The sequence below is a fragment of the Catharus ustulatus genome, chromosome 3 (assembly GCF_009819885.2).
Source record: "Catharus ustulatus isolate bCatUst1 chromosome 3, bCatUst1.pri.v2, whole genome shotgun sequence".
NCBI classification, from domain to species: domain Eukaryota; kingdom Metazoa; phylum Chordata; class Aves; order Passeriformes; family Turdidae; genus Catharus; species Catharus ustulatus.
The window spans coordinates 20,679,810-20,703,160 of NC_046223.1; the positions used below are offsets into that span (position 1 = coordinate 20,679,810).

General features: G+C 46.6%; 2 protein-coding genes across 2 annotated transcripts; both read right to left on the minus strand.

Annotated features, from left to right (window-relative positions):
• Positions 1 to 542: 542 nt before the first annotated feature.
• Positions 543 to 2,374, minus strand: LOC116993352 (acrosin-like). Its single transcript, XM_033053753.1, has 5 exons — positions 2,295 to 2,374; positions 1,911 to 2,150; positions 1,332 to 1,597; positions 930 to 1,075; positions 543 to 728 (listed from the first exon to the last, which is right to left on the minus strand). The coding sequence occupies exons 1-5, from the start codon at positions 2,372 to 2,374 to the stop codon at positions 543 to 545; spliced, it is 918 nt and encodes a 305-aa protein (XP_032909644.1).
• Positions 2,375 to 6,333: 3,959 nt separating this feature from the next.
• Positions 6,334 to 8,601, minus strand: LOC116993353 (acrosin-like). Its single transcript, XM_033053754.1, has 5 exons — positions 8,531 to 8,601; positions 7,975 to 8,214; positions 7,395 to 7,660; positions 6,973 to 7,118; positions 6,334 to 6,519 (listed from the first exon to the last, which is right to left on the minus strand). The coding sequence occupies exons 1-5, from the start codon at positions 8,599 to 8,601 to the stop codon at positions 6,334 to 6,336; spliced, it is 909 nt and encodes a 302-aa protein (XP_032909645.1).
• Between the last annotated feature and the right edge of the window lie 14,750 nt (positions 8,602 to 23,351).

Sequence of the window (23,351 nt, forward strand, 5' to 3'; positions counted from 1 at the left end):
CAGGGCAATGGCACTCCAGTCAGGAGACAGGAGTTTCCCTTGTCATGCCTGGAAGTTTCCCAGGTCTGTTCCCTTTAGCCCAGGCTCACAGCAGGCTCTAATCAGCTGCCTATGTGCCTTTGAGCACCATGTGCAAGGTGTCTGCTTTTATCCTATCCCCTTCCTAGGCTTGATGTGCCACCTTCCTCCAGCCCATGGTGGCTCAGAGCACTGTCCTCTGTGACCAGGCACTCTGGGGCTCTTTGGAGCCACGGTGTCCCTTTGTGTCCTCAGGCTCATTCTGCAGGTGCCAATGGTGGCATCCTTGCCTTGCCTTGCCCAGGAGTTGGAAATGCACAGAAAAGATGGATCCTTGTGAACAAATGTAACTTTATTTCAACAATTAAATAAATTCCAATATCTACATGCCCACAGAAGAGGAGTATGGCCAGGACAGAGCAGGCTTTTGACACTGAGGCTGCTACTGGATCAGCAGGCATGACGGCAGCAGGCAAAGGTTGTGGTGCAGTGCAGCCTGCCCTGGATCCTGTTGGCCCTGCTGCTCAAGAAGCACTTTGAACTGTGCCTCCATGCATGTTGTAATTGATCCAGTCGTAGAAGTACTGAGTGGAGCTGTAGACTCCAGGCCTCATTGCCCTGGCACAGCCTTTTCCAAAGCTGGTCACTCCAAGAAGCCACCAGTGCGCATCATTGATGTCCTGGCACATGAGAGGACCACCGCTGTCACCCTGCAGCAGAGCAGAGAGGATTAAGGTGACTTTGGTGATCCCTGGGCAGGCAGGTGTGGATGGGGAGTGTGTGGGGAGCCTCCACAGCAGTTGGGGGGAGCTGGGGCTGGGAGGGCAAAGCAGGCCCTGGGCTGTGTTGGGGTGGAGGTGCCCGGGCTGCTGGTGCTGCTGGGGGCTGAGGGGCTCATGGCATGCTCCTACCTGGCAGGTGTCAATGTTGCCCTGTGGGTAACCAGCACACACATTGTGGGGGTGGATGCCCCCTGCATACCAGTCACTGCTGTTGCAGAGCTGCAGATCGATGAGCTTGACCTTGGCCTCCTGGAGGCGATCACTTGAATCTTCAGCTGTGAGCAGAGAAAGGAATAAGCCCCTGGCAGCACCATGCCAGTTCATCTGTCTGGAGGGGATCCATTTCCCTTGTGTTTGGCTTTCCCTCTGCAGAGGCACTGGGGTGCTGTGTCCCTGCTGGCTCCCTGTGGGGCATGGGCCAGGCCCATGTCTGCAGAGGCATGCATCGTGCAGCCTGGCTTTGGCTGCTGCTGTGGGGAAGCCCAAACCCCCTCCCCATTGTGCAGAGCTGGCCCAGGAGCTGGAACTCACATCTTGCAGTGACGGCACCCCAGCCGGCCACCCAGCAGTTGCTGAGCTCTGAGAACACTAGATTGGGGTGAGCCACACAAGCCAGCTGGATGTAGGGGCTGCAGTGGACAGGATGGTCCAATTGCATCAGGGCGATATCATAGCTGAAGTCGTCAGGATTGTAGTATGGATGTAACACCACCTGCTTGAGACTGCGCACTTGTGCACCAGGGCCCAGCTGAGTGAACTGGGTGGCTCCAATCACCACATACATCATGCTGATGTTACTGGAAAGGAGATGGAGAGAGGGCTGAGGGTGAGCACAGCCGTGTGCCACAGCAGCCCAGCAGTTGCCAGAGCTCTGCTTTGAAGGCAGAGAGGGAGCTGTGCTCTGGCAGGTGTGAGTGCCCTCACATGCCTTAGGCTGAGGGAATGTCAAGCTGAAGGCTGCTAGGAAGCCTTGGCACAAGGCCAGGCTTCTCCTGAGCAGTGTGGCAGCTGGGCTGCCTGAGAGGGAAGGGGATGGGAATAGCAGGTGGAGCTGCTGACAGGGCACCTGCTGTGGTTGTGGGGATATCCCCATTCCCTGCTCCTCCTTACTTGAACACATCGAAGCAGTGGGCTGCTGTGAGGACCCACTCTGAGGTGATGAGAGTCCCTCCACAGTAATGTCCCAGGTGTGGTGACCAGGGGTGCTGCAAACTGACGATCCAGGGCCAGGTTGCTTCTACGGCACCTGTGCCTCCCACAACACGTGTCAAACCGTAGTCATAAACGTTGCCATAGTAATAATTCATGGGGATGTAGGCAGGTGCTTGAGCTCGGAGGCCGCAGGTCCCTCTGCAAGAAGAAAGCAATTTCCAAGCTGCATCACGGCCTGCTGTGGCTCAGGCTGTGGCTCAGGCTGTGGCTCAGGCCATGGCTCAGGCTGTGGCTCAGGCTGTGGCTCAGCCCTGTGCCCTCCCCACAAGGGCTGGCACGCACAGCAGGCCAGGGCAGCCCTTGGGGTGTGCGTCCGTCCGTGCCAGCACCTGGCTGCTGGCAAGGAACTGAGGCTGCCCCATGGCGGGTGGGAAGCTGGGGCCCGGCCATGGGGGACAGGCGGGCCCTCTGCAGGGAAGGCCCCAGGTGTTGCCATGGCTCCCTCCCAGGTTCTGGGGCCACTTACCCACAGTTGTCCCATATCCCGTGTGCCAGTCCAGCCATAGTGAGCAGGACGAGGAGGCCGAGCCGATTCATGGCTGCCAGAGGCACGTGTCAGCTGCAAGCACTGAGGGCTCCGTGCAGCAGCACAGCCACAGCCGCAATGCCCGCAGCAGCTGCGCTGCCCGTGGTGCCCTCGGCCCTGGGGCTGATGTCACAGAGGGCTGGGTTCCATGTTCTGGGCACTGTGGGGCTCTGTGGAACTCAGGCTACTGGGGGAGGGGCAATATGGGATCAGTGAGCCACAGAAAGGTGTGGAGTGGAAGGGACCTTGGAGATCCTCTAGCTCTGACCCCCTTGCCTTGGGCACAGAGGGATAGCTTGTGCTGGAGGAGGCTGCTCAGAGCCTGGCTCAGAAGCTGTCCTTGAACACTTTGAGAAATGGCACATCCACAGCTGCTCTGGGCAATCTATGCCTTTGCCTCAATACTGTCACTAACAAGAATTCATACATTTGACCTCATCTAAAGCTTCTCTCTGTCACTGTTACGCCATTGCCCCTGGTCCTTTTAGGACCTGCCCTTGTAAGAAGGCTCACTGCAGCTTTCTTTAGGCCCCTCTTCTTGCAGGACGAGGCTGTGCAGTCCGTGAGGCAGGGAGCTGCTGAGGAATCCATTTGGGGCAGGGAGCGGGGTGTGCAGCTGCAGTGCCAGCTGCAGATTGAGCTCTGGATGGAGGGAACCCAGGACCAGAGGCCGTGAACTGCTCACACTGTGCATGACAGAGGGCACAGGGAGCTGTGGCACCAACCAGGGATTTGAATGGACACTGAACGCTGCAGCAGGAGCTGGTGGCTCTTTATGGAGCGTGACATCTGCAAGTCTGCTGGGGGAATCCTGTCTGAGGTTGAATGGGTATGGATACCTATTCTGTTGGGTGAGAGTGGCATGGGTAGGGAATCAAACAGGGCAGCCATTGGCTTGTTGGAGCCACCTGTCCCTTCGGAATGGTCACACAGGGAAGTTTCCTCAGCACATTGGCAGCCCAGATGGGACCCTAGAGAAGTACTGCTTGACCCTCCATTCTTCAGAGCCGGTACTGGTATGTTCATGTGGGATCTTTAGAGCAGGAAGGAGTCAAAGGGGAGTGTTACAATTCTGTGCACAGATTCTGTGTAAATTATGAGGGTGGATTTGAGGCTCTCTGCTGGTGTGGCATTTGGTGTAGATTTGGTGAAATCACTGAAAGAGAGGGTGGAGAAGGTGTGTGTGGAATGATCAGTGAGTCTAAGGTGGCCACAGAGGCATTGTGGAGGCCCCCATAAGTTGTGAGGCGGTGGGAGTCGAGTGTCTGCTAGAAAGTTCATGTCTCTTCTCAAAGGCTTTTGGAGACAGGCACAGGGAGACCCTTGTGTCCCTTGTGCCACACACTGGGTGCTATGGTGCCTGGGCACACACAAAAGGATTTTGAAGTCCCTTCTTGGCATGCAAAAAGGAGTTTCACATGGCTCAAGGTGTTTGATGTAATGGGAAATGTCCCTGGTTTAGGTGAGGAGATATCTGTGGCCAATGTTGTGCAGAACAGGGGGAAATTGTTTGGGCAGCAGAATTTTGCCAAGACAGTACAAAAAGATTGTTCCAGGATGACTGGGCAGCTCTAAGCTGGTCTGCTCACTGGGCAGGGTAATGGCCATCCCCAGCCCTGAGTGACACTTGTCTTGGTTTGAAATACAGGTTTCTACGAGAGAAAGCAAGGCCCTCCCTTGTAATGGAGACTGCAAACCACCTCCATCTGAATTAATATAATTTTGAAATTAAGGGACTCTCAGGCAAAGATGTGGGTATAGGAATAACAGATCTTTTCTAGTATGTACAGCAAGGCAGACAAACAACAGCACCTATGGAATTAACCCCAACCAGAACAGGAACCCAGTTCAGCACTCTCAGCCGCAGGCACTTTCCCCTGGGTGCAGTTCCGGTCACAGCCAGCAGGGGCGCTGGTGGCTGCCGGCAGGCATGGCGGGTACGATAATTCCCCCGCGCCTGCAGGGGGCACTGTACCGCGGGCTCGGAGCGCGGTGATGGCGGCTGGGCCCAGACGGGAGGGCATAGGGGAGAGAGGCTTTGCTGGGGCAGTGCTGGTCCCGGTGCTCCAGCACACTGCTTGGAAACAGCAAGCTGAAAGCAGGAGGGTGTCCTAGCAAGGCTGGGGTGCAGCTTCTAACAGCAGAAGAAGGCAGCTCCTGTCTGGGCTATGGCAATGGGAGCAGCAACCTCTTCCTCGGAAGACAGGAGCGAGCAAGAGAGAGCAACTGTCCTGCTCTACTTTTCCCGGCTTCTAAGCTTGTGGTGACTCTATCCCTCTGAGGGAAAGTTCCGAAAACCAAAGAGGTTCTCCTTCCCCCATCTCAAGTACCCATTCATCAGTGCTTCTTAGCAATTATTTTACATTGTGAAATATTCCTCAGGCAAAAATAAAGGAAAAAAACCCCAACCCAAATCCCCAACAACACTTTGCATTCAGAGTCCTTAGTGAACAGGCAGCCAGTGATTTATGCCAGGGTGTCGGGGACCAGTACAGATATGTGGTGGTTGTTCTCAGCACAGCCCATCTTGATTAACACAAAGGGAAGTGTGGCACCTACCGTGAGACTGGACTCCATTGGCCTGGAAGCCAAGAAGAGTAGCCAGAAGCAAGTGGAGTGACACCTAGCCCAAGGCATTTTGAAGCCTTCCATTAGATGGAGAAAGTCAATGTTCACTTGCCTTCACCTAGAAAAGACAGCAACTGCCTTCAACAAGACTTTCCCGTGGCAATCCTCTACCATTTTTCTCTTTTCCGCTCCCACTACCCCAAATACTGCGGTATGATTGAAATGATATAAAATTAGGGGGAGAATTTGTACAGTTTGTGGATGATTTTTTAAGTAGTAAGTTAAGAAGTTTCTTTCCCATCCTGTGGTGATTATGTGTAGCACTCAGGCAAAGCAGCACACCAAGGTGCAGTTTGTGTCTGTGCTCTTTGATTGCCCCTCCTCTCCATTTGCCAGGCTTATACAGCCCTCTCATCTTGCTCCACTCCTCCATTTCTCTGCCCTCATCTCCTCCCAAATATGGAGCCAAGCCCAGGGATCCCCCTGGCTCACAGGTTGGCCCTGCCTGTGAACAGCCTTGGTGTTGCAGCTGCTCTTGGCCCACTCCCCTTGGCCTTCCATGATATTCCTGGTGTGCTCTTCTACAGTTCCCTCCAGATTCCTCTCCCCAAAATGAGCCCAGCTCTTCCTTTGAGTAACTGAAGTGTGACCACCTGGCACAGCAATGCCCCTTTACTGCCTGTGAAATCTGGCTCTGCCTCAGGGCACTGGCACTCCATTCAGGAGCCAGGAGTTTCCCTTGTCATGCCTGGGAGTTTCCCAGGTCTGTTCCCTTTAGCCCAGGCTCACAGCAGGCTCTAATCAGCAGCCCATGTGCCTTTGAGCACCATGTGCAAGGTGTCTGCTTTTATCCTATCCCCTTCCTAGGCTTGATGTGCCAGCTTCCTCCCGCCCATGGTGGCTCAGAGCACTGTCCTGTGTGACCAGGCACTCTGGGGCTCTTTGGAGCCACTGTGTCCCTTTGTGCCTGGCGGGCTCATTCTGCAGGTGCCAATGGTGGCAGTCCTTGCCTTGCCTTGCCCAGGAGTTGGAAATGCACAGAAAAGATGGATCCTTGTGAACAAAGGTAACTTTATTTCAACAACTAAATCAACTCAATATCTGCATTCACACAGGACAGGAGTGTGGGAATGATGGAGTAGGCGTTTCACACTGAGGCAGGCATTGACCAGCAGGCCAAGGATGTGGTGCAGTACAGTCTGCCCTGGATCCTGCCTACCTTTCTGGTCAAGAAGCCCTTTTAAGTGTGCTTGCACGTATGTTGTAATCAATCCACTCATAGAAGTGTTGAGTGGAGGTGTAGACTCCAGGCCTCTTTGCCCTGGCACAGCCTTTTCCAAAGCTGGTTATTCCAACGAGCCACCAGTAGTCAGCGCTGTTGTCCTGGCACATGAGAGGACCACCGCTGTCACCCTGCAGCAGAGCAGAGAGGATTAAGGTGGTGTTGGTGGCCCTTGTCTGCACTGGGGTTGTCTCCTTCTCTCCCACAGCCCCTGCCAGAGCTGTATTCCAGGTAGAGGAAGGCTCTGCTCAGGGGCTGGAGCCTCCAGAAGCTTGACTGGGAATGGCTTGGGGTAGGGTAGGGCTCCCTCTGTCCTCTCTGCACAGGGCTCCTGGATGTGCAGAGGATGGAGGTTTTGCTCCAAGACCTCTGGCCTGCCAAGAGCACTAGCTGGGCTTTCTGGGCTTTCTGGCACAGGGGGGCACTGGGCAGGCAGGTGTTGATGGGGAGTGTGTGGGAAGCCCCCACAGCAGTTGGGGGGAGCTGGGGCTGGGAGGGCAAAGCAGGCCCTGGGCTGTGTTGGGGTGGAGGTGCCTGGGCTGCTGGTGCTGCTGGGGGCTGAGTGGCTCATGGCATGCTCCTACCTGGCAGGAATCGATTTTGCCCTGTGGGTAACCAGCACACAAGTTGTAGGGGTGGACGTCCCCTGCATACCAACTACTGCTGTTGCAGAGCTGGAGATCGATGAGCTGGACCTTGGCCTCCTGGAGGTGATTCCTTGGATCTTGATCTGTGAGCAGAGAAAGTCAACGAGAGAAAGGAATAAGCCCCTGTCTGCACCATGCTAGCTCTCACCATCTGTCTTGCAGGGGATCCATTTCCCTAGCGTTTGGCTTTCCCTCTGCAGAGGCACTGGGGTGCTGTGTTCCTGCTGGCTCCCTCTGGGGCGTAGGCCTGGCCCATGTCTGCAGAGGCATGCATCGTGCAGCCTGGCTTTGGCTGCTGCTGTGTGGAAGCCCAAACCCCCTCCCTATTGTGCAGAGCTGGCCCAGGAGTTGGAACTCACATCTTGCAGTGACGGCACCCCATCCAGCAATCCAGCAGTTGCTGAGCTCTGAGACCTTTAGAGTGGGGGGAGCCACACAAGCCAGCTGGATGTAGGAACTACACTGGACAGGTTGGTCCAATTGCATCAGGGCGATATCATAGCTCAAGTCATCAGCATTGTAGTATGGATGTAACACCACCTGCTTGAGCTTGCGCACTTGTGCCCCAGGGCCTGGCTTATGCAACAGAGTGGCTCCAATCATGACCTTCAGCATGGTGATGTCACTGGAAAGGAGATGGAGAGAGGGCTGAGGGTGAGCACAGCTGTGTGCCACAGCAGCCCAGCAGTTGCCAGAGCTCTGCTTGGCAAGGCAGAGAGGGAGCTGTGCTCTGGCAGGTGTGGGTGCCCTCACATGCCTTAGGCTGAGGGAATGTCAAGCTGAAGGCTGCTAGGAAGCCTTGGCACAAGGCCAGGCTTCTCCTGAGCAGTGTGGCAGCTGGGCTGTCTGAGAGGGAAGGGGATGGGAATAGCAGGTGGAGCTGCTGATAGGGCACCTGCTGGTGTTGTGGGGATATCCCCATTCCCTGCTCCTCCTTACCGATAGTCGTCGAAGCAATGGGCTGCTGTGAGGACCCACTCTGAAGTGATGAGAGACCCTCCACAGAAATGCTGCCGCCATAGTACCCCGGAGTGCTGCAAACTGACGATCCATGGCCAGGATGCTTCCTTGGCACCTGTGCCTCCCACAATACGTGTCAAGCCGTAGTCATAAACGTTGCTGTAGTAATAATTTGTGGGGGTGTAGGCAGGTACTGGAGCTCGGAGGCCGCAGCTCCCTCTGCAAGAAGAAAGCAATTTCCAATCTGCACCACGGCTTGCTGTGGCTCAGGCTGTGGCTCAGGCTGTGGCTCAGGCTGTGGCTCAGGCTGAAGCTCAGCCCTGTGCCCTCCCCAAAAGGACTGGCATGCACAGCAGGCCAGGGCAGCCCTTGGGGTGTGTGTCTGTCCGTGCCAGCACCTGGCTGCTGGCAAGGAACTGAGGCTGCCCCATGGCGGGTGGGAAGCTGGGGCCCGGCCATGGGGGACAGGCGGGCCCTCTGCAGGGAAGGCCCCAGGTGTTGCCATGGCTCCCTCCCAGGGCCTGGGGCCACTTACCCACAGGGGTACTGTATGCCATGTGCCAGCCCAGCCACGGTGAGCAGGATGAGGAGGCCGAGCCGATTCATGGCTGCCAGAGGCACGTGTCAGCTGCAAGCACTGAGGGCTCCGTGCAGCAGCACAGCCACAGCCGCAATGCCCGCAGCAGCTGCGCTGCCCGTGGTGCCCTCGGCCCTGGGGCTGATGTCACAGAGGGCTGGGTTTCATGTTCTGGGCACCGTGGGACTCTGTGGAACTCAGGCTACTGGGGGAGGGGCAATATGGAATCAGTGAGCCATAGAAAGGTGTGGAGTGGAAGGGACCTTGGGGATCCTCTAGCTCTGACCCCCTTGCCTTGGGCACAGAGGGATAGCTTGCACTGGAGAAGGCTGCTCAAAGCCTGGCTCAGAAGCTGTCCTTGAACACTTTGAAGGATGGCACAACCACTGTTGCTTTGGGGAACCCATACAAGTTCCTCTATATCGTAATATCTTATCTAAAACTGCCCTCTGTCACTTTAAAAGTCTTGCCCCCTTGTCCTATCAGTACCTGCCCTTGTAAGAAGGCTCACTGCAGCTTTCTTTAGGTCCCTTTTCTTGAGGGATGAGACTCTGCAAGTCCTGGGGCAGGCAGTGGCTTTCATTGCTCACTAATATCTCAAGGGATGACATGGTATCATTGTCTGTTTGAAATTTCACTGCCTCCTTGCTCTCTGTAGACTTTTTCCCCTGAGATTTTTCCTCAAATAGAATCACTCTGGAAATCAGCTCCTGCAGGATACGTGTGTGCTTGGTTCAGGAGCCAATCCAGTCATAGCCACAGTAGGCGAGCAGTGAAGCGCCAAAGCTGCCTCATTCTTCCTGCAGAAGGTGCAGTGAAATGCAGGTGCAGCACAGTCCGTGCTGGCCACATCACCCAGAGAAATGCCCTCTGGCATGCTCCATTCTCCTCATCCTGGACTGGTTGCCATAAAGTGGACAATGGTGCCTTCATCCCATTGCAGGGAAAGTGGGGATCGAGCCAAACTAATTCTCTTAGTAACACCTATAGTGATGTTGCCTGCCTTGAACCAGAACATGAAGGAGTAAAGATGGAATAATCTTGGTAAAACTTCATAGTTTGGGTATATGGAAACCTGTTGTTACCTTGTTTTCCACACACAGCTGTAGTTTGCTACACTTGGAGAGTGAACATTTAAGAAGCAAGAGGAACAAAGTAAAAGAAATTTTAAATTAAAATTAATTTAAATAGAAATTATCATATTATTTTAGCTGAAGTGTTTAATTTCAATTCCAACTGAAATTCACTCTCCAAAGGTTTATGTGTGTTCAGGTAATCAGAGTCAAAAATGACAGCAGAAGAGACTTGGTGAAAGGAGTAACACATCCACTTCTTTCTCTGACAGTGTAACTCCCTGTCAAGAACAGCACCTGGATGGGGACACCAGAAACCCCCACACCCATTTACCTCTTGTACCTGTCAACAGGCTCACAGAGATGAGTCTCCAACACATTGCAGATTGACTGATGGCTGATAGAAAACCATTCCAAGAGCCATGCCTGGTCTGAGTTCTCCTACTGTTTCCCCACTGACAGTGTCTGTTTCTGAGGATCATCTTCTATGAAGCAGAGATGCTAATGAGAGACCTCTGGAGAACAAGGCTGAGAAGGATTTGGGTTGTAGGAAACAAGGTCTCATAAGATTAAACATAGTGTGAATGGATTTGGTGTTTAACATTTGAAAGAGAAGGTAGAAGAGAACTGTGAAAAGCTATTTTTATATAAACAAAATTGCTCCTTAAAATAAAGATTAATCACAGTTTACACCTCATAGTGCAGCAAACTTAAGCTGGGAGCTTAAGTTCATATTATGAAAATACATGGGTATCCTCTTGGGTGAGAGCTGGAGAAAAACAATTCTTCATTTAAGGAAATTCAATGTTTCAAAATAATTTTCTTAGGGAATGTGTTTGTAAAGATTCCGTCAGTCTATTTTTTTTCTAGAGCTACTGAATGTATAGGGTACTTGGATGAGGAGTCAACATGTTACATCTGTGTTTTGGAGGCAATTTGCCTAAGTTGTGAGAGTGTGCCTTTTATTATTTCACCACTAGACTTATAGAATAAACTATAACCAGGGGAAGTGTAATCATTGGGACTATTCCTAGTCTCAGTCCACTAAGTTGTCCTAACTAAAGTGGTGCTTTTCTGACTCACTGAAATTTAGTGGGTGTCTTCATATTCAAGGGTCTGCTGAGTGTCTGAGTTGTCTCTTCTGTATGTCAAGCAGAGTAGTTCTGGCCAATATCCCAATATCCTGGAGTTACAGGTTCATCCCTTCAGAATAAAAAGATATCTTGCCGTTAAAGAAAGAGTACAGGAAAAAGATGTCTTGGTTTGAAAGACAGGTGCCTACTAAGAAAGTCAGGAGCCTCTCTTGAGATGGAGAATATAAACCCCCTCCCTCTAAATTATTGTAATTTTGAAATTAGGGAGCGCTCAGTCAAAGATATAGGAATAGGAATAACAGTTCTTTACTAGGAAAATTAAAATAAAAATACAGTAATACCAAAAAAACCCCAAACCCAAAACACTGACAGAGTCAGAGTAAAACCTGACACCCCGTCAGTCAGTCAGTGTGTTGGTAGCAGTCCCATTAAATGGTGGCTGCATCCTCCTGCAGTGGCAGATGTGGTTTAGTTGAAGCAGTGCTCCGGTAGAAGGTGCAGTTTCCCTCCAAAGATTCCGTGATGATGTAGAAGGGTCTGGTTTTCCCCTGGAATCCAGTGGAAAAAGGCTGTTCTGATGTTCCAAATCTCAGATTTTATCTAGGTAGGAAATGTCTGGCTCCTCCCCCTGGGTGGAGCATCTCCCAATGGGATGATGTAATTTTATCAGTCATGCAGTGGGACTCAATGGGCCATTAACAGAAGATATGTCCCTGGAGGAAGGATGGGTCCTCGAAAAGATAAAGAGCAATACCCCACCTGGTTTTAATGTATGACCCTTTAACAAAAGGTGTTTCTCCTGGAGATAAGGATTACTCCCCCACCTGGTTTCACCAGATGGTGATAGAATATATACTTTTGGTTACATCCTGCATTACAACCCAAGACACAAGAAAATGTGTTTCATCTAAGAGAACTTAAATCTGTGAGAATACAGTGGTTCGATTAGGACTTGCCCAGCATACTGCTTTGGTCATACAGAATTCTTCAAGTCCTGATGTGCCAGAAAGAATACTTGATCATCAGGAAAAAACAAGAATAGCTTCTAAACTTGCTTTTGTGGTTCCATATCAGACTTGGACCAACAGTGATAAAAAACTATATCTGCTTTCAAAGTGAAGGCTAGTAGCTCCTGAGAGCAGCTTGAAGAGCATTCACAGGATACCACTATGACAGAGTGTTTGTGCTCAAGGAGGTGATGGCCAGATCAACAGACCCTGCAAAAAACACCAGCTGCATTCTTTCTGTATGAAAAATCTTTATCAAATAGTTAACCCCTGTCCAACAGGGGTTCTCCAAAATCAGAAGAGCTGCCCACTGTGAATGTTTACATTTTTGATATTTAATTTGTGAGAGATGGTTCTGACACACAACTGGTAAAAGGTAATCCCTACAGCCAAAAGCAGCCCAACTTGCAACAATGTCCTTTTCATTTTTGGCAAAGAACGTTTTAAAACCCAACTGAAAAGCTGAAGTGGATTTGGATGTCTCTTTTCAACCATGATTGGGTAGATGTTCATAAGGGAGACAGAGCTACAAAGAATATTTCCTCTCCTGAATTTTAGGACTGTGCCCAAGAAAGTGCCAAATTCACATGGCCTCAGTTGTCTGTCCTGAAACATTCTAAAACTTTCTAACTTATGTTCTTGAAAGCTCAGGAAAGATTTGAATTCTCGATATTGTAGCTCTTCACCTATTGCCCATGGAGACTGTTATTCTGCACTTATGCTTTGAGAGAGAAGTGGAGAGCATTCCCAGGTCACTTCAGCATTTCAGCTGCAGACACATAACTCTGTAAGTTGAAGGGCATTTTGGTATTTATGGTGCTAACTGCTTACATGTCGGGGGCTACAATCTGAATACAATTGTGAGTGTTAGCAATACTGAATATTATTTGCAAAGCAGACCCTGGATCATGTAAGCTCTTCTTATGCATGTGCTTGGATATGATTAATATGAATAGACTTTTACTAAAAAGTTACTTGTGTTTTTGTTGCACAATCTGCTTTCTTTTATTTAATGTTTGTTTGAGATCATTGCAAATACTTTCCTTGGAAAGTGTTTTATGTCTATGTTGTCTTTCAAATTTTGAAAAGTTTTTTTGCTCTCCGAGTTGCAAAAAATGGTGTGTTCTCCACTTATTTTGGGGAGAAAAAGAAAATTTTAACTGACTTATTGACACCTCCACATTTCCAATGTGGATGAAGGACAGCTGTGAATGCAACTGCTTCCAATTCAGCATGGAAATGAAAAAGAAAAAAATCTGTCCTAGTAGCTTTTAATGAACAATCTGCTACTTATTTAGTTTGATGTTGACAAGTTAATTTAATTTCTCAGCTGGAAGCATCCAAGAAGATGTATGTAGTTTTGAATGAAGAGCATTGTTTGGAAGTTACACTTCTAAACATTTCTATAGTGACTGTGAATTTTTTAATTTTTTATTTCCTGTTAGAGATGTAGTCATGAAATTAGGCATGGTAAAATATTAAAGATTTCACATGGCTTTTTGTTTTGAGAAATGCTGAGTTTAGTGAGGCATGATAGGTATGATACTGACCTAAATAGAGTGGCTGACTGCACTGTTGGGGTGATACCTCAGCCTAGCATGGGTTTGCCAGAAATCTTTGAGAACAGTGCTGAGTCTTCCAGACTTTCAGCAGCTTTTCTGGAAACCCTTACCTGGTATTTCTGAAGCAAACAGAATTTCTTCTGAGATCATACTGGCCTTGACTTCTGGAAGTGCTTTATGTTTGGCACCCATCTAAAGTATCTTTCCTCTGGAGCTTCATGAGAAAATTGGGTGAGAGAGGAGAAAAAATGGTTAATTACTTTACTTCTCATAGGCAATTTTTTTTCTTTACATGGATACAGAAAAAGAGATACTAGAAATTTATATTCTTTAGAGAAAATTAAATGGTTGAAATTTTATTTAATATTGGAATTGGATTGTCTTCAATGTATTTTCCAAGGAGTTCCAACTGTTCATAAACATGGAAGGGCTGGGAAAAGTTAGTTTACATGGCATATCTATTTATTTCTGCTATTTTTTGTTAAACTGCGTCCTTCAAATATTAATGTAGACCAAGAAAAAGAATTATTTTTTACACAAGCGATCATATCAGTTTGCCAGGTATTTTTACACTGTTCTTTTGTTACATGGCAAGATAATACAGGCATCCAGATCATTGCTAAATCTTGTATCTGTGGCATGTTGTTACTCTGCATGATGTACAATGTGAGGCTCAGGCATTCCAAGAGATGCATAAAGATATTTTAACGGGGAAAAAAGTGAATTGCCAGCTGATTTATGAACATTGCTTTCCCGGAAACTGTGATCTTTTGTGTATTTTTATAGACAGTTGGGTGCAGTTGTGACAAACATAAAGTTAAAGATTCAGTTTTCTTGATGTTAGCATGTGAAGCTGAACGTGACTTCCTGGCTTCTATAGCTTCAGTTCTTCAGGTTCATCCACTTTGCAGCTGAGTGCTGTTATTCTGCACTCTCTAATAGTGCCCATACACTACACAAAGAGCTGCAAAGCAATCATGGAAGAAGAAGGGTTTGGGTTTGCATTAGTCAGGTGGTGTGTAGCATCCTTATTCATATTGTGCCATTGTAAGCTGAGAGGAGCAGTGCATAATCTACTGTGCTCTTCTGCTGAAGAGTAAGTGTCACAGTCCTTGTTGTCCATGCTATAGGTAAAGAAATGTACGGATTTGACTTGAGCAGTAAGGAATACATTTTGAATGTTAAGCATGGCATTCTATGCTGCAAATTAAAAAGAGAGGGAAAAAAAGTAATCAGTTGTTAATGGGAGGGTGATGACTGTGGGAAGCTTCTCTAGAAATTGGAAAAAATTTGCTTGCAGGTGATTCTTCTGTTGGGGGTTTGGAGAACTCAGGAGTATAGTAAGACTGTGTGTGTATATCTAAAAAGTATTTCTTCACAGTTTTGAGGGGAGGGAGTAGAAGGAAATAAAAGTGAAACAGAAATGGACAAGGTTGTTTTGGAAGTGAGACGTTTTCTATGGCTTTTTAAAATTTTTTTTTTTTCCTGAGCAAGTGAAATATATCCTCATGTTTTTGTGTTGAGTTTGGAACCATTTGTATCTTCTTCACACTTTTATTTTTCCATAACCTGTATTTATTATGTGATTTTTCTTTTAATTTTATTAAAAGTAATTTGAAACATACTTCAGTAAAAATGGGGGAGAAAAAAACAATTTAAAGGATAGGTATCCACATAAAATCCATTTAAACTGTAGGTGTTGAGTATTTTATTCAGTTTGCTGGTTTTGTCCACATATGACTACATGTATACATACACGTGTAAAAGGTTAATGGATTTTCTGGATTTTCCAATATCACACTGTACATTTTCAAGCATATTTTAAGGCTCAACATGTCTCTCACATTCTGTCCCAAAGCCATAGAGACGTCTTTGTCTAAAGATGTGTACACATTTATGGAGGGTGTGAAGTTTTTTATAATTTCCTTAGCAACCCAACAATATTTACATCACCACAATTTTCTTGTGCAATAAACATTTGCTGTTCAGCTGGCTGGGACATCCCTAATCTCTTCTTTTGAGCTGTGTGACTGGGATTTTTGAACTGTCATTTCCTGGGCACATGCATGGACAGAAGACCTGTTGGTTCTCTGTAAAACTGTGTAAGTTTGTTTGTTTATTTCATGGAAATGCAAGCAAGAATTTTCTGTGGTACCACAAAAATTTTGTCAGTGCTTATGGGAAACTGGGAAGATTTCCCTGGCAAAATACTAAATCTGTGGCTTTTCTTGCTGCTATTTCATACTTTCTTAAGAAATCTTTCCAAATCTTTCATGGTCTTTTTCTCAGTTGCTGAGGGCTGCTTTGGATCTTCACTCAGGCAGTTTTTCAGCTTTTCAGAGTTAATTCTCCAGAAGATGTTGCTGGTGTTTGTAACTAAGTATATGATCAAAGGATACGGTCAAACAGATGTGGGTTCAGCTGGTTCAGCTCACACAGGAGGGGTTGTGGGGGCTCAGAAGAGCCTTTCAGGAGTAAGTGCACCTAGGCTGTAGGAGTTTCTTCCCAGCCTTAGGATCCAGCCTGGATTGTAATGTATCTAAGAGCTCCAGAAGTTCATGACTCTGCTGTGGCTGCTGGTTTGTGGCTGTGTCAATATGTATTACTGGCCACACACTATCATCATCCGGACCAAATTTCTTCGTGATCTGGGCACCAGTGACAGCACCTGAGAAAATGGCCTGGAGCTGTCAGGGGAGGTAGAGATTAGACATTAGGAAAAGCTTCTTCACCCAGAGAGTGGCTGGGAACTGGAAGTGCTCACAGCACTGAGCCTGACAGAGTTCATGGAGCATTTGGACAATGCTGGGAGGTGGACTTCAGTGGTCCTTGTGGGTCCCTTTCAGCTCACGATAATTGCCATTCTGAGCACCTTTTGCTCTGAAGGAAAAGGCAGTAAAGGGGGGGAAACACTTCGTTTTCTGAGACACAAAAAAGGAGAAGTCTATCTGAGCTGGCAGAGTACTGCAGGACGCCACATGCGCTCAGACACGAGGGGACATCCCCGCAGAGGAGGGGGAGCTGGAAGCTCCAAGACCGGCAGGATGAGCCCGAGTGGCCGCGGGAGGGCGGCAGAGCCTCAGGAACCGAGAGACACCGCTGGAAAACAAATCCGGCAACAGCAGGAGCGACTCGCATGTCCCGCAGACAAAATAGGAGATGAGCACAAATTCGCCTCGCTTCTGCTCTTATTTCCTTTGGGTCATTCTTTAATTATGTCCGTCCAGATTAACTGCAAATTCCTTGGGGTAAGGACTTGTCTAAACGATGTATTGCTAGGCACACCTATGACACTGTGCAAATAATTAACAGCTGTAATTATCCTGCTTGTAAAGCACCCTCACTTGGCATTGCTACAGGACAGTCACTGTTTGTATGTGAGTGTGGCTGTGTCAGCCAGACTAGGACCTTGAATCAAAAACTGGAGGAGGTAGTTGACTAACGTGGTGTATTGCTTAGAAACATTTGTGGAAGGAAACCAAAATATTACCCATTTAAGCTTTTCCTGTAAATACTTCCAGGACAAGAATGACCAAACTGCCTGGGGATTAATGCTTCTCAACTGAGAGATTTGGGAGAACCAGATTCTATGGGTTAGAACTACATAGTAAAACCAGAAAGAAGTGCATTGGCAAGGGCTCTTGTGAGCAAGTTTTTTATCTATTTCACTATCTTTTACGATGCTTATCAGTAGCAGGTGAGGTATAAAGGGGCATGGCCTTCCACAGATGCCAGTCTTCTTCCATGTACTGTCATGATTGTCAGTGGAAGATGTGAGCAATCTCTCTCACCTACCTCTAGAAGAGCTCCCTGGGATGTTCTCTATCCCCTTCCCTGCTCTCAAAGTGATGCAGTCCTCCTGTGCAAAGGTGTCATTTTGGCAGCACAGGAGTCCTGAGATCGTGCAGGGGAATAGCAGGATACTGCTGGTTAGTAAAGGTGATTGTCAATAAAGGAAATGTTCAAAAGTAAATTTATTTACACCAAGAATATGCATGGATCAAACAAGATTAACATTGCAGAAAACCAATACAGGCATGTGCTTGCTTGTGTGTGTAAAGCTTCATCCCATGGTTTCAGGGAAAGGGTGGTGGTTACTCCAGAAAGCACACTGGTGCTAGCAGGAGCTGGCCTGGCTGTGTCAGGCCTGCAGTTAAGAGCTTGAAACCAGCTCCTAAAGTGATGGTAAAACTTTCTGTCTGAAAGGGTTATTTGGCACTGACCGGGCTATTTCCTTTATCTCCAGTGGAAAAAGCAACACATCAACAGGGCCCTAAAAGGAGGAAACAGCCCAGGTGATCCTCTTTGCAGCTGAGCATATGAACTGCTTAACTGCAAGATCAGGCTCCTTCTTCCTCTCATGAGTGACCTTCTCGGCCATCCACTGAGGTGCCTTCAAAAGGGGAATAGACAGGGATCACAGCTGTTTTATTAACACTCTGTGATGAGGTGAAACCTCTGAGAAGGGGTGCTATGAATTCACCTCCCTCTTGGGCTGAAGGGTTCCTAGGCAGGTGCCTTAGTGCCCTTTCCCCATCTGGGGCTTGACATGGGCATTTTTTGCACCATGGGTCCAGCCAAAATGTTTATTCTGGCACCAAAGAGACCATGCACTACACTTCAGCTCAGATACTACATCTCATCAGTCATCCTGCATCTAAATGATTCTCTACTGACAATTTTGGGCTGAAGAGGTCATGCATATATTTATACATATAAAAGTGTATGTGCAGCGATTCAGAAAGGCCAGTGAGCCTGTGGTGGCCCATTGATACCAGACAGGCTTTGTCACATGGATGTGCTTAAGCTTTTCAGCTCTCCTGGGAGGTAGGTTGGTGTTACTCCCACTTTAAAAATGAGGGTTTATTGACTTTCTCCAAAAAGCTCCAGCAGATCATAACTATGCAGAGAACAGAGCTGTGCGCTGTCCTCAGGCTGTGCTGCCCCACTTTGGCATCCCCTCTGTGTCAAGGCCAGAGTCCAAGCTCTGCAGCTCTCCCAAGCAGATTGAACTCAACTGCATCAAACACTTAGGAGAGCACAGTTTGGTCCTAAATATGCAAAAGATTTAAACGGGTGATTTGACACACCAAGACAAGAGAGACTTCTGAAAAATAACAAAAGGTTGTGAAATTGCTAAGGGATTAAGTTGTTTGAATCATTGTTCCAGCTTTATTAAAAAAAGGTATAAATTCATTTCAGTTCTTAGTGGGTCTCAAGCTGCCAGTTTCTGAGCTTTCACAACCTTTGATGTGATTCCAACTTTGTACGATGTAAATGGATTATTTTTTCCTTAATTCTGAAGAGGCCATTTCCCTCCCAGCCCCCTCCAGAAAAACGTCGCAACAATCAGACTCAAACCAAACACTGACTTTGGCTCATTGTGGATATTAACCCACTCTCTGCAGTGGTTTATTTATCATATGCTTCTTTTGAGACTTGAGTATAAGGGGAAGATACCAGTGGTAAACCACTATTTTAAATAACAGTGATCCTAAAACACACAATGGACCTGGCAATCCAGTTCCAAACTGCATACATAAAGAACAGTTAATCCTTCCTTTGAATACAGCCAACTTTGGGGTGGAATATGGCAGCTTTTTAGCACACAGAGCAGGAAAACACAATTCAGACTGCAGCATGAGGAATATTTTATCTAACAAAAAGCAAAACGGAAATGTAGACAGGAAGAATGCAATTATGTACCTGGACTTAATCCAAGACACCTGAACTGACATTTCTTGTCTCACTTAAACAACCCCAGAACCCTTAAATCGGGGCACATAGTCAAGACTCTGCACCTTGTGCAGTGGCAGAGACTTCCTGTGGTGCCAGGGTCCTTCCCATGGGTGTGGATAAGCTAGATCACTGCAGATTCAGGAGAAGACATCTGCCTATTGAATTATCAGTGTTACAGCCTGTACACTTCTAGCCCAGTAATACCTTTGACAAGAAAAATACACCACATGAGCATTGCTGAAATCACATCTTAGACAAGTGTGGCTGAAGATATTGATGTATATCTGGGACCAAAAACAATACAGCCTTTAGCAGAGTTGCAATGGCAAGCTCTGCATTTTCTCCTTTTTGGACAGATTGTATGTACTTCCTTACGGGGCATCCAGCACCTTTTAAATTACAGTGGTAACAGATGTCCTGAAGGGTCTGGTGAGGCACCCAGGAGCAGGGAGAAGCAGAAAGCTTCCTGTGGGCACTGAGGAAGAGTGACCCTTCTGTGACAGGGCTATGGGGGCATGGACACACATCCTTTTTGGCAGCTGTCACACACTATCTCTTACCGTAGGCAGGAGCTTGGTTGTTGTCCAATCAAAGAGTGGTTTTATTTTGCAATGCACCAGACTCCTAACACAACATCCCCTTTGCCTTGAATAGCTCTAAGCTTGTCCTATCCTGGCAGAGATGTGGAAAATTTGGGAAATGCTCTACTGGCTTCTCCAGTATGAGCTGTCTTGCAGGTGTGCTGAGGATCATCTGGTGCTCCTCTGTTCTATAAGCAGCATCTTTAGGCTTTCTGAATTAATTGCAATGTTGCTCTCAGAAGCAAAACAGTGGTTTGTAAATTTGGGTGTTTAGCTCTTATAAATGCCTTATCAGAAGGTTTTAATGAGCAATCGTAACCAGTCTCATTACTTGAGACTTGCTAGTGATTCTTCTTTGATTACTTTAATCTTCCTTAGAAAAATTTAGTACACAGGCTGCAATAAATATGTGCCTAATTTTTGAGGGTGACTATGAATTTGTTGGAAGGAAAATGCATAAGCATTTAATGAAAGAACTCAAAAGTTGAACATTATGAAAAATTAATTTGCATACTCCAGACCTAACTTTTACAGACAATTGAAATCAGAAATTTTGTGTGGATTATGTGTTCAGCACTTGTTTACAGGATGTTTTCCCTCTAGGAAAAAAGTGGTTTAATCTAACATCCAGTATGCACTAGATGGCACTATTTTACAGCATGTGGAGCTGTCGCTTGTCCTGCAACTGAGTTTATTTCTCTGCAGGGAAAGTCAGTGCTTGGATAGTTGCTACATTTGAAATACTGATAAACAAACATCCTTCACAGGGTCTGATTTCTGTTGTTTAATAGACATATTGGCTCAAAGCAAAATACTGAAACAACATTTGGTTAGACATTTTGGACTGGAATCTGGAAACAAGGTCCACAGCTAAAGCTTTAAATTACGCCAACTAAATCAAAATCAACTAACATTTCAGGAGGCTTATTCAGGATTTGAATCTTTGCAGGCCTCCTTAGCCCCTTGTCTGAGCAGCCCTGGAAGCCATGCAGGAGCATGACACCAGAGACAAGGGAGCCTCATAGACATGCATACAGTACCCTGTATACACCCAGACACTAACTCATTATCATCACCAGACCCTGGATTTGGCCTAAAATATATGGCATAAACATGTCCTGCCTGACTATGTAACTCCATAGCTCTCATCTGTAAAATGAGGATTTCTCCTTTCCCCCCCTCTTATTGGATTAGGCTGTAAATCATAGCTATGCTCAAGTTTCCCTGTTTTTGGCTGGGGCCTCAAGGCTGCTATTACTATGAATAATACTATGTCTTCATAATGTATTATGGTCCCAAAATAACAATGAGCTATGTATGAAACTGTGTCCCAGGATAATACCAGTATGGTTTTTACAGTGCAAGTGGATATTAATTTGAATAATATTAAGGTTCCCCTTGTAGAATAGCCGACACCAGTTGTTTAAATTCAGGTGTTACACTCTATATATCTGAACCCAGAATGACACTGAGTTGCTCATTACTCTGTTGCACACACTTACTGCTAATGTCACTTATGGGACTGTGAGAAGATGAGAGTGAGATCCAGCTATTTGATTTTTTTTCCCTGTGACCCAGAAGAGCTTTTTGTGGCTCTGTTTTGTCAGGTCACATTCATTTGCCATCCTTCTAGGGTTTGAAACTGGCAGCCCAACAACAATGGACAAAGACAGTTAACCCAGTGAGCCACCAAAGCACACTTCTGAGCCAACAGCATTTCTGAGGACACTGAGATTTGTCTTCGCTCTCACAGAAGCACTTCAGCTGGGTTTTGTTCACTAGGTGGCACAAATGCATAAGAGATTGATTTAGAAAAGTTTTCTCCGCAGTTTTACTGTTGATGTAAATGTTTCCAGGGTAATTTTGAACATGTTTCAAGTGTGATTTAGGCTCCAAAGCTCATTTTTGAAGAAAGACCCATAGTGATATGTTCACTGGGGAGAAGCCAGTGCACTGAGTCTTAGTCAGCTGAGCTTTGCTTCTCTCAGCTGCATTCACATCCTTCATGGTGAACTGATTGTATCAAAGTCTCCCCTTCCTTTCTTTGTCTTCTCCCAGATCACAGAACCAGCAGAAGAAAAATTTTCACTAGACCAACACTAGCATGATGATATTAATGCACTTTTTTTTTTAAATTGGAGAGGCAAGATATCTGTGGAGAAAAATTAATACTGAAAAAATTCCCATCAATTCCATCACGGAGGAAAGAATGTAAAGAAAGACCCCGAGTAGCAAGAACAGTATAAACTGGACAACATTAATGGAAATACCAGTAGATGAAAGAGATGGTAGCCATATCCTTCCTCACCTAAGGTTTGTCTGAATGGAGGGAGCAGAGACAAAGCCAGTGATGCAGCAATGGGGGTTGACCTGTCCTCCTGCTATCCACGAGCCACACAGCTTCCCTCAGAGCTGGAAGCATTAGACTGGACATGTGAGCTTCAAAGACAATCTGAGGTTCCTTTTCTGGCTTTTCAATACAGGTGGGTTTCATCCATGTGCTTTTAGAAAGTACTAGCATAAATCCTAAAAGATCTGTGAACTCTAATTCTTTCTCTAAGGATCTATTTTACTACTTAAGATTTCCACAATTCCACTAAATTATATATACACACACATACATATAGATGGACTTCATATATTCTTTCTGTTAAGGGATAATCAACTCTTGCTTTTCTCTCCTTGTTTCCACTCCTTAACCCTGAAGATAATAGAAATTATGTGATTTCACACTCCAGGGTGAGTGCAAGACCTGTCGACTCATGAGGTTTGTGCTGTGCATCAGGAAAGAGCAGGCAGTGGCAGAAAGCCACCACAACCATTAAAATGCAAATGGAATACTGAAGGTAGGGAGGGCTCAGGCTTTGAAAGTGAGTAACTTAAACATTTTCTTTCCAAACATCTGTAAACTGTTAGTCTGATTTATTTTGAATTAAAAATCATTTTTAGCAGACTGACAGCTTATTTTAATTTTCAGCCATTAGACTTTTCAGATGTTTGAATTTCATGCTGCTCCATTGCCTTTGATGCTGGAGAAAGGTTCCCCTGCTCATCAGGTATACTTGGTTCCTTTACCCATGAGTAAAGTTCTTTTATTCCTCTGTGTACACCATGATCAAATCCTTGAGACTGTCTACCATGCCTGTTGAAACTCTGCTACCATTTTCAGTCCTGTTGGAAACAGCATTATGCTCACTTCCTAGGCCAGTCAGAAGAAACTGTGTCTTGGTTTAAATTGATGTTGCCAAACATTATAACAAATATGAGATGTCAATGTCTGCATGGAGAACTTTTCCCACTCTTTCCCCTCCCTCCACTGTTGTAATTTTGCTTTTGTTGCAATGGTTATTGTTTATTCAGTGAAATTACCTATTCTCTCTTTCTGGAAATCCAAAACTCAACTCATCTAAGTGGTTTTACCCCTAATTTCAAAAAGAATTACAGAAGCAAGAAATTACATTTCATATGTCCCATTCACATTGGTAACAAGTACTGACTGGAGTTCAAATAAATGCCTGTGATTCTGAGCTTCATGGTCTGACAACGGAAACAGCTGGAGTTGATATTTGTTTTTTCATCTACAGCTGAGTAAGGATTTCCATGTAGTTCAGATCTGTGCCTTGTCATGATCTTTCTAGGAGGTATATCTAACCCTTAAACTTGGTAAAAAATTACATCTAAATTTAAACAGACTCATTTCTACCTGCAATCATATGAGGTAAA